Source organism: Salmo trutta, chromosome 18 (genome assembly GCF_901001165.1).
Source record: "Salmo trutta chromosome 18, fSalTru1.1, whole genome shotgun sequence".
In the NCBI taxonomy this organism is placed as follows: Eukaryota; Metazoa; Chordata; class Actinopteri; order Salmoniformes; family Salmonidae; genus Salmo; species Salmo trutta.
Genome location: NC_042974.1, coordinates 5,708,594 through 5,719,805, shown reverse-complemented (window position 1 = coordinate 5,719,805; position 11,212 = coordinate 5,708,594). Strand labels below are relative to the sequence as shown.

The 11,212-nt window shown below is 47.8% G+C and overlaps 1 protein-coding gene across 1 annotated transcript in view; it reads left to right on the top strand.

Annotated features, from left to right (window-relative positions):
- Positions 1-11,212, top strand: part of LOC115152787 (probable lysosomal cobalamin transporter) — a 181,299-nt gene that overhangs the window by 128,867 nt on the left and 41,220 nt on the right. Inside the window, exons 14-15 of the mRNA XM_029697581.1 lie at positions 1,149-1,298; positions 5,702-5,768. Coding sequence (XP_029553441.1) covers positions 1,149-1,298; positions 5,702-5,768 — 217 coding nt within the window. The remainder of the gene's footprint in view (positions 1-1,148; positions 1,299-5,701; positions 5,769-11,212) is intronic.

The following is an 11,212-nucleotide window of genomic DNA, read 5'->3' as shown; positions in this document are numbered from 1 at the left end:
GGCAGACGTAATCACCTAACTGACGGCAGACGTAATCACCTAACTGACGGCAGACGTAATCACCTAACTGACAGCAGAGGTAATCACCTAACTGACGGCAGACGTAATCACCTAACTGAAGGCAGACGTAATCACCTAACTGACGGCAGACGTAATCACCTAACTGACAGCAGACGTAATCACCTAACTGACAACAGACGTAATCATCTAACTGACAGCAGACGTAATCACCTAACTGACAGCAGACGTAATCACTTAACTGACAGCAGACGTAATCACCTAACTGACAGCAGACGTAATCACCTAACTGACAGCAGACGTAATCACCTAACTGACAGCAGACGTAATCACCTAACTGACAGCAGACGTAATCACCTAACTGACAGCAGACGTAATCACCTAACTGACAGCAGACGTAATCACCTAACTGACAGCCGACGTAATCACCTAACTGACGGCAGACGTAATCACCTAACTGACGTAATCATCTAACTGACGGCAGACGTAATCACCTAACTGACGGCAGACGTAATCACCTAACTGACGGCAGACGTAATCACCTAACTGACGGCAGACGTAATCACCTAACTGACGGCAGACGTAATCACCTAACTGACGGCAGACGTAATCACCTAACTGACGGCAGACGTAATCACCTAACTGACGGCAGACGTAATCACCTAACTGACGGCAGACGTAATCACCTAACTGACGGCAGACGTAATCACCTAACTGACGGCAGACGTAATCACCTAACTGACGGCAGACGTAATCACCTAACTGACGGCAGACGTAATCACCTAATACATACATACTAATCTAACTGTAATGTGTTGTCTGACAGCAGACATACTAATCTAACTGAACTGTGTTGTCTGACAGCAGACATACTAATCTAACTGAACTGTGTTGTCTGACAGCAGACATACTATTCTAACTGTAATGTGTTGTCTGACAGCAGACATACTAATGAAACTGTAATGTGTTGTCTGACAGCAGACATACTAATGAAACTGTAATGTGTTGTCTGACAGCATACATACTAATCTAACTGAACTGTGTTGTCTGACAGCAGACATACTAATCTAACTGAACGGTGTTGTCTGACAGCAGACATACTAATCTAACTGTAATGTGTTGTCTGACAGCTGTACAAGATCAGACCCAAGAGAACCCGTCCCCAGGCCCTCCTCTTCCTCTGCATGATTCTACTGCTGATTGTCCTTCACACCAGCTTCATGATCTACAGCCTGGCCCCGCAGTACGTCATGTACGGGAGCCAGAACTACCTGCTGCAGGTGAGCTGCTGTATGGGGGAGGCCTGGGTGTGTCTGGGGTGGGGGTGTGTGTGTGTGTGGTGGGGGGAGGCCTGGGTGTGTCTGGGGTGGGGGTGAGTGGGGGGAGGGGTGGGGGGGTGTCTGAGGGGTCTGGTGGGGGTGTGTGGGGTGGGACTGCGGAGGGGGTGACGTGTGTTTGGGGATATGGGGAGGGGGTGTGTGGGGGGGACTGGGGAGGGGGTGGGGGTGTGTGGGGTGGGACTGCGGAGGGGGTGGTGTGTGTTTGGGGATATGGGGAGGGGGTGTGTGGGGGGGACTGGGGAGGGGGTGTGTCTGGGGGGTCAATCAATCAATCAAATGTATTTACATCAGCTGATGTCACTAAAGTGCTGTACAGAAACCCAGCCTAAAACCCCAAACAGCAAGCAATGCAGGTGTAGAAGCACGGTGGCTAGGAAAAACTCCCTAGAAAGGCCAGAACCTAGGAAGAAACCTAGAGAGGAACCAGGCTATGAGTGGTGGCCAGTCCTCTTCTGGCTGTGCCGGGTGGAGATTATAACAAAACATGGCCAAGATGTTCAAATTTTCATAGATTACCAGCAGGGTCAAATAATAATAATCACAGTGGTTGTCGAGGGTGCAACAGGTCAGCACCTCAGGAGTAAATGTCAGTTGGCTTTTCATAGCGAATCATTCAGAGTATCTCTACCGCTCCTGCTGCCTCTAGAGAGTTGAAAACAGCAGGTCTGGATCAGGTAGCACGTCCGGTGAACAGGTCAGGGTTCCATAGCCGCAGGCAGAACAGTTGAAACTGGAGCAGCAGCACTACCAGGTGGACTGGGGACAGCAAGGAGTCATCAGGCCAGGGAGTCCTGAGGCATGGTCCTAGGGCTCAGGTCCTCCGAGAGAGAGAAAGAAAGAGAGAGAATTAGAGAGAGCATACTTAAATTCACACAGGACACCGGATAAGACAGGAGAAATACTCCAGATATAATAGACTGACCCTAGCCCCCCGACACATAAACTACTGCAACATAAATACTGGAGGCTGAGACAGGAGGGGTCGGGAGACTCTGTGTCCCCGTACGACGATACACCCAGACAGGGCCAAACAGGCAGGATATAACCCCACCCACTTTGCCAAAGCACAGCCCCCACACCACTAGAGGGTAAACTTCAACCACCAACGTACCATCCTGAGACAAGGCCGAGTATAGTCCACAAAGATCTCCGCCATGGCACAACCCAAGGTGGGGCGCCAACCCGGACAGGAAGATCACGTCAGTGACTCAACCCACTCAAGTGACGCACCCCTGCCAGGGATGGCATGGAAGAGCACCAGTAAGCCAGTGACTCAGCCCCTGTAATAGGGTTAGAGGCAGAGAATCCCAGTGGAGAGAGGGGAACCGTCCAGGCAGAGACAGCAAGGAGCTGTTCGTTGCTCCAGTGCCTTTCCGTTCACCTTCACACTCCTGGGCCAGACTACACTCAATCATAGGACCTCCTGAAGAGATGAGTCTTCAATAAAGACTTAAAGGTTGAGACCGAGTCTGCGTCTCTCACATGGGTAGGCAAACCATTCCATAAAAATGCAGCTCTATAGGAGAAACCCTGCCTCCAGCTGTTTGCTTAGAAATTCTAGGGACAGTAAGGAGGCCTGCGTCTTGTGACCATAGCGTACGTGTAGGTATGTACGGCAGGACCAAATCGGAAAGATGGGTAGGAGCAATATGTATGAGTATGAGGGGACCTCGGAGGGGGTGGGGGTGTGTTTGGGGGATCAGGGGAGGGGTTGGGGGTGTCTGGGGAGGGGTTGGGGGTGTCTGGGGAGGATGTGTGTGTGGGGGAGGGGTGGGGTTGAGAGTGTCTGGGGAGGAGGTGGGAGTGTGTGTGGGGGGGTGGGAGTGTCTGGGGGGAGGTGGGTGTGTGTCGGGGGGGAGGGAGGGGTCATATCTTGTGTAAAAAAAGAAAGTCATTAATAATGTTGGAACTCTAAGGAAAGATATTTTAATGAGCGTAAATCCACATCACACACACACCAATACTGTTCACCCCTATACCCAGCCTCATTCATCATCTCTCTCTGTCCTTAATACCATCGTCTCCTTCTGATCCATTGGAGCAGGGAACCATGGGATTTATAACTTGAGCCTTGCTCTAACATTCTTCCATTTAGGTTTCACTGTCAATTTGGGTGGATTAAATCCAAAAAACTCTTAAGGAGTGAGGTTTCCATCCTCTTGAATCCTCTTGAAGGAGTGATGGCTCCATCCTCCTGAATCCTCCTGAAGGAGTGAGGGCTCCATCCTCCTGAATCCTCCTGAAGGAGTGAGGGTTCCATCCTCTTGAATCCTCCTGAAGGAGTGAGGGCTCCATCCTCCTGAATCCTCCTGAAGGAGTGAGGGTTCCATCCTCCTAAATCCTCCTGAAGGAGTGAGGGCTCCATCCTCCTGAATCCTCCTGAAGGAGTGAGGGCTCCATCCTCCTGAAGGAGTGAGTGTTCCATCCTCCTAAATCCTCCTGAAGGAGTGAGGGTTCCATCCTCCTGAAGGAGTGAGGGTTACATTCTCCTGAATCCTCTTGAAGGAGTGAGGGTTCCATCCTCCTGAATCCCCCTAAAGGAGTGAGGGTTCCATCCTCCTGAAGGAGTCAGGGTTACATTCTCCTGAATCCTCCTGAAGGAGTGAGGGTTCCATCCTCCTGAATCCTCCTAAAGGAGTGAGGGTTCCATTCTCCTGAATCCTCCTGAGTGAGTGAGGGTTCCATCCTCCTGAATCCTTCTGAAGGAGTGAGGGTTCCATCCTCGTGAATCCTCCTGAAGGAGTGAGGGTTCCATCCTCCTGAATCCTTCTGAAGGAGTGAGGGTTCCATTCTCCTGAATCCTCCTGAAGGGGTGAGGGTTCCATCCTCCTGAATCCTCCTAAAGGAGTGAGGGTTCCATCCTCCTGAATCATCCTGAAGGAGTGAGGGTTCCATCCTCCTGAATCCTCCTGAAGGAGTGAGGGTTCCATCCTCCTGAATCCCCCTAAAGGAGTGAGGGTTCCATCCTCCTGAAGGAGTCAGGGTTACATTCTCCTGAATCCTCCTGAAGGAGTGAGGGTTCCATCCTCCTGAATCCTCCTAAAGGAGTGAGGGTTACATTCTCCTGAATCCTCCTGAGTGAGTGAGGGTTCCATCCTCCTGAATCCTTCTGAAGGAGTGAGGGTTCCATCCTCGTGAATCCTCCTGAAGGAGTGAGGGTTCCATCCTCCTGAATCCTTCTGAAGGAGTGAGGGTTCCATTCTCCTGAATCCTCCTGAAGGGGTGAGGGTTCCATCCTCCTGAATCCTCCTAAAGGAGTGAGGGTTCCATCCTCCTGAATCATCCTGAAGGAGTGAGGGTTCCATCCTCCTGAATCCTCCTGAAGGAGTGAGGGTTCCATCCTCCTGAATCATCCAGAAGGAGTGAGGGTTCCTGAATCCTCCTGAAGGAGTGAGGGTTCCATCCTCCTGAATCCTCCTGAAGGAGTGAGGGTTCCATCCTCCTGAATCCTTCAGAAGGAGTGAGGGTTCCTGAATCCTCCTGAAGGAGTGAGGGTTCCATCCTCCTGAATCCTCCTGAAGGAGTGAGGGTTCCGTTCTCCTGAATCCTCCTGAAGGAGTGAGGGTTCCATTCTCCTGAATCCTCCTGAAGGAGTGATGTTTGGTTAAATCCTTCTAAATTGAAGGATATAATATATAGCACTGACAGTGAAATGTATTTCGATCTGGTAAACGGCTGCCATTCCTTTTTATTTGAATCTCTCTATTGCTCCAGTTCTTTGTTTCTCCTTCATAATGGTTATGTCCTGCTGTTGAAGGTTGTATTGTCTGGAGTATTGGCCAATTGTCATGGACATAAACTTGGCTTTGTTTCATGATTGGTTGAAGGATAAACATGTGCTTTTAAATGTAAATGGCAGCACAACAAAATATGATAACGAACAGTTATTGTATTAGCTACATTAGCTGCGTTAGTGCATTAGCTACATTAGTTGCCTTAGCCTCATTAGCTACATTAGCTACATTAGTGCATTAGCTGCCTTAGCCTCATTAGCTACATTTGCTACATTAGTGCATTAACTACATTAGCTGCCTTAGCCTCATTAGCTACATTAGCCTCATTAGCCACATTAGCCACATTAGTTACATTAGCTGCCTTAGCCTCATTGGCCGCATTAGCCTCAATAGCCGCATTAGCTGCCTTAGCTACACACCTTGGTGGAACACGATGATGACCATACATGTTTTATTTTCTGGATTGCAGTTGAGTTGAATGGAAAACTGTGTACGCTTAATTAGTTTAAGTGCACATCCGTCATATTATAGCAAACAAACAGTACTGGATACTTTGTTTGCTATGGAGAAGAGAAACATGCCTCTTTTTGTGTGTGTGTGTTTGATCAGAGCCCGATGCCACCAGGGAATAATACCACTTGGACTACCAAGACCTGCGATGCCGACGCACCTCAAGGTAAGATTGCCAGCTACACACACCATGTACACTGACACACACACGAAGACTATCTCTAGCAGTACAGCAAGATGCTATATTTTTCACATACGTAGAGACCTACCAGTCCATCAGAGGAAAGAAGACCCGAGATAAAGAAGGAAGCATGTAATATATAATAAACACATTAGAATATATGATCAATGTTTAATATCTCACAAAAGGGCTACGTCCCAAATGGCACCCTATTCCCTATTTAGTGCACTACTTTCTACCATGGGCCTTGGTCAAAAGTATTGCACTAAATAAGGACTGGGTTGGCATTTTGGACACAGACAAAGAGATGGTGGTGTAGAGGCCAGTTATCCTCATGCCCAACAGTGGTACACAAGACCTTCTTCGGTATCATTCATTATTCAACCAGGATGAATTCATATCAAGGACAAGCATTTACTGATGGATTACATGGCCTCCTAGCCTCCTCAACAGTTACTACAGTGAAGTCAGGCATGCAGACACAAACGGGAATATGCATCATTCCTATTCCAGCGAGCTGGATCACATGCATTTATTCATCCTGCCTAATGCTCGAGGCAGAGCGGGCCGGTCTTAGATAGTGTATGTTTCCCAAATGGCACCCTATTCCTTATGTAGTGCACTACATTAGACAGAGAGCCCTATCAAAAGCAGTGCACTATATAGGGCAGGGGTATTCAACTCTTACCCTACGAGGTCCAGAGCCTGTGGGGTTTTCTGTTCTACCTGATAATGAATTGCACCCACCTGGTGTCCCAGGTCTAAATCAGTCCCTGATTAGAGGGGAATCACCCACCTGGTGTCCCAGGTCTAAATCAGTCCCTGATTAGAGGGGAATCACCCACCTGGTGTCCCAGGTCCAAATCAGTCCCTGATTAGAGGGGAATCACCCACCTGGTGTCCCAGGTCCAAATCAGTCCCTGATTAGAGGGGAATCACCCACCTGGTGTCCCAGGTCCAAATCAGTCCCTGATTAGAGGGGAATCACCCACCTGGTGTCCCAGGTCTAAATCAGTCCCTGATTAGAGGGGAACAATGAAAAAACTCAGTGGAACTGGCTTGGAGGTCCAGAGTTGAGTTATATATAGGGAATATGATTCCATTTGGGAGGTAGCCTCTGAGAGGGAGATGTTTAGAGGACAGGAGGAGTGTATAGAGATCCACCAAGAACATTGTCAGGCCGGGTTACCATGGAGAGGAAGGTGTTGAAATCTAATGAGGTAAGGAATGGACTGAAATGTGAGTGTGTTGCAGGGTGGGGGGGGCGTTGCACTTTGACTGGACGAGGGAAATGTGTTTTCCACGTTTGATAGGAAGTGCTCAGGGACGAAGGTGGCTCAGAGAGATGTGGAGATACAGTACTTCAGAGAAGTTGGAGTTGTAATGTTTACCGCTGTCAGACACCTCTTCACTCAAAATCCAAAATGCATGTATAGACCATATCACTGTATTTGTGTATCAGAAGTTGACTGTTTTTAGTCAATACAAAATAAACCCCCATCAGAGAGGCTGAAAGGAAAGAATCTCTGAGCTGGTGCAGGTGGCTCACAGGGTGAGAGGTGAGATACAGTGGTCTAGTGGAGGTGAAGTCGTGGCTATCGTTAACCCACACTGGGTGGGTTCATAATGTATTGAAGACAGTTCTTCTCTCAGTGAACCAACGAGAGAGAGAGAGGCAACCAAGCTTTCATAATGTATTGAAGACAGTTCTTCTCTCAGTGAACCAACGAGAGAGAGAGAGGCAACCAAGCTTTCATAATGTATTGAAGACAGTTCTTCTCTCAGTGAACCAACGAGAGAGAAAGGCAACCAAGCTTTCATAATGTATTGAAGACAGTTCTTCTCTCAGTGAACCAACGAGAGAGAGAGAGGCAACCAAGCTTTCATAATGTATTGAAGACAGTTCTTCTCTCAGTGAACCAACGAGAGAGAGAGGCAACCAAGCTTTCATAATGTATTGAAGACAGTTCTTCTCTCAGTGAACCAACGAGAGAGAGAGAGGCAACCAAGCTTTCATAATGTATTGAAGACAGTTCTTCTCTCAGTGAACCAACGAGAGAGAGAGGCAACCAAGCTTTCATAATGTATTGAAGACAGTTCTTCTCTCAGTGAACCAACGAGAGAGAGAGAGGCAACCAAGCTTTCATAATGTATTGAAGACAGTTCTTCTCTCAGTGAACCAACGAGAGAGAGAGGCAACCAAGCTTTCATAATGTATTGAAGACAGTTCTTCTCTCAGCACAAGGAACAGTTGTCATGATTTAAGTGAAGGCTACATAAAGGAGTTGATCAGTCTAATTGGTTGAAGTTTCCTGTTTATTTCAACCACTTCAGCACCAACGAATGAAAGGCATTTACATATCTTTATCACACACCCTCTAATCAGGATACAGATCGTATATTACATGAGAGCGAGAGAGAGATCATCTTAAGTATTGGCCACAGAGGCAGCACAGAACATGCATATCCCTTGTTAGTGAGGAATATAGTATTTGAATCTTGGACACAGTTTGACTTGTTAGTGAATACAGTATCATGTGACTTGGACCCAGTTTGACTTGTTAGTGAATACAGTATCATGTGACTCTTGGACCCAGTTTGACTTGTTAGTGAATACATGTGACTCTTGGACCCAGTTTGATTTGTTAGTGAATACAGTATCATGTGACTCTTGGACCCAGTTTGACTTGTTAGTGAATACAGTTTCATGTGACTCTTGGACCCAGTTTGACTTGTTAGTGAATACAGTATCATGTGACTTGGACCCAGTTTGACTTGTTAGTGAATACAGTATCATGTGACTTGGACCCAGTTTGACTTGTTAGTGAATACAGTATCATGTGACTCTTGGACCCAGTTTGACTTGTTAGTGAATACAGTATCATGTGAATTTTGGATCCAGTTTGGGTTTCCTGTCTCTCACAATGAAGCATCAATCTGCTGCACAGAAGTTGCTCTGCGGGGTTACCACAAATCAATCTTTCTCCAGTCGACTTCACAGTTTAAACCGACGCTATTTTTCACCCTCCGCTTGCCAGATATCACAGCCTCCCAATCTGTTTGTGTGGGTTTGGCCTTTTCCCATCTGTGGTCACACTCTGTAACCATCCCTCCCTCGCCGCCCACCAGCAGTATCTGGATAAAGCTACACACACACACACACACACACACACACACACACACACACACACACACACACACACACACACACACACACACACAAAATGTGGAGACAAAAAAAGAGACCATAGCAGCACAATGCAATCTGTTAGCAAAGTGTTCTGTAGCACTGCCCAGTAGCAGCTGGCTAGGCTGGTTCCACATCAGGTTATGTACTGTAGTAGCAGCTGGCTAGGCTGGTTCCACATCAGGTTATGTACTGTAGCAGCAGCTGGCTAGGCTGGCTCCACATCAGGTTATGTACTGTAGCAGCAGCTGGCTAGGCTGGCTCCACATCAGGTTATGTACTGTAGCAGCAGCTGGCTAGGCTGGCTCCACATCAGGTTATGTACTGTAGCAGCAGCTGGCTTCACATCAGGTTATGTGCTGTAGCAGCAGCTGGCTAGGCTGGCTCCACATCAGGTTATGTACTGTAGCAGCTGGCTAGGCTGGCTCCACATCATGTTATGTACTGTAGTAGCAGCTGGCTAGGCTGGCTCCACATCAGGTTATGTACTGTAGCAGCAGCTGGCTCCACATCATGTTATGTACTGTAGCAGCAGCTGGCTCCACATCATGTTATGTACTGTAGCAGCAGCTGGCTCCACATCAGGTTATGTACTGTAGCAGCAGCTGGCTAGGCTGGCTCCACATCAGGTTATGTACTGTAGTAGCAGCTGGCTCCACATCAGGTTATGTACTGTAGCAGCAGCTGGCTAGGCTGGCTCCACATCAGGTTATGTACTGTAGCAGCAGCTGGCTAGGCTGGCTCCACATCAGGTTATGTACTGTAGTAGCAGCTGGCTAGGCTGGCTCCACATCAGGTTATGTACTGTAGCAGCAGCTGGCTCCACATCAGGTTATGTACTGTAGCAGCAGCTGGTTCCACATCAGGTTATGTACTGTAGCAGCAGCTGGCTCCACATCAGGTTATGTACTGTAGCAGCAACTGGCTCCACATCAGGTTATGTACTGTAGCAGCAGCTGGCTCCACATCAGGTTATATACTGTAGTAGCAGCTGGCTCCACATAAGGTTATGTACTGTAGCAGCAGCTGGCTCCACATCAGGTTATGTACTGTAGCAGCAGCTGGCTCCACATCAGGTTATGTACTGTAGTAGCAGCTGGCTAGGCTGGCTCCACATCAGGTTATGTACTGTAGTAGCAGCTGGCTCCACATCAGGTTATGTACTGTAGCAGCAGCTGGCTAGGCTGGCTCCACATCATGTTATGTACTGTAGCAGCAGCTGGCTAGGCTGGCTCCACATCAGGTTATGTACTGTAGCAGCAGCTGGCTCCACATAAGGTTATGTACTGTAGTAGCAGCTGGCTCCACATCAGGTTATGTACTGTAGCAGCAGCTGGCTAGGCTGGCTCCACATCAGGTTATGTACTGTAGTAGCAGCTGGCTCCACATCAGGTTATGTACTGTAGCAGCAGCTGGCTAGGCTGGCTCCACATCAGGTTATGTACTGTAGCAGCAGCTGGCTAGGCTGGCTCCACATCAGGTTATGTACTTTAGCAGCAGCTGGCTAGGCTGGCTCCACATCAGGTTATGTACTGTAGCAGCAGCTGGCTCCACATCATGTTATGTACTGTAGTGCTCCTAACGCTATGGGAGATGTTAGTGCCTCACTATGAAGCTATAGACATTGGCGCTACTGAAAGCTAGCAGACTGTTCCGTTACCAACGTCAAACTCATGTTTGTCTATTCAATGTATGTATTTTATGCTAATTCTACACTCTGGCTAAGAGGAAGACTTTACAGGGGGAGCAGTTTTTGTGGCCATATTGAGACATGTTTGCGTGATGTTATAGAAACATTTTGTAGTGTTTTCACAGTCCAGTAAGCTGTTGAATGGCAGCTTGGTTGAGACAGGTGGTTGTGAGGAGGAGGTGGGTATTCAGACATGTTATTTGATCAACACACGGTAGCGTTTGCAAGCTATATTAAACTATGGGATGACAACTTGCTCTATCCTGGATTGGGATTTGTGAGGGGGATGTTTGTGAGGACATGTATGAGGCTGTGTGTGAGGACATATATGAGGCTGTGTGTGTGTTTGTATGTGTGAGGTGCTACAGTATAAAACCTTTTTGACTACCTCCAGCTAAATTGGTTGCAGAGAGCAAACACTATAAGCCCTGAATGTTGACCAAGCCAGTGGAGATGCAGACAGAGGAGATGATTCTCAGGGTTCAGCTCTTAGAAATGGCATTGCTCTTAGCTAAGAAGCATTTGAAAATAACCAACATTTTAACGGAACAT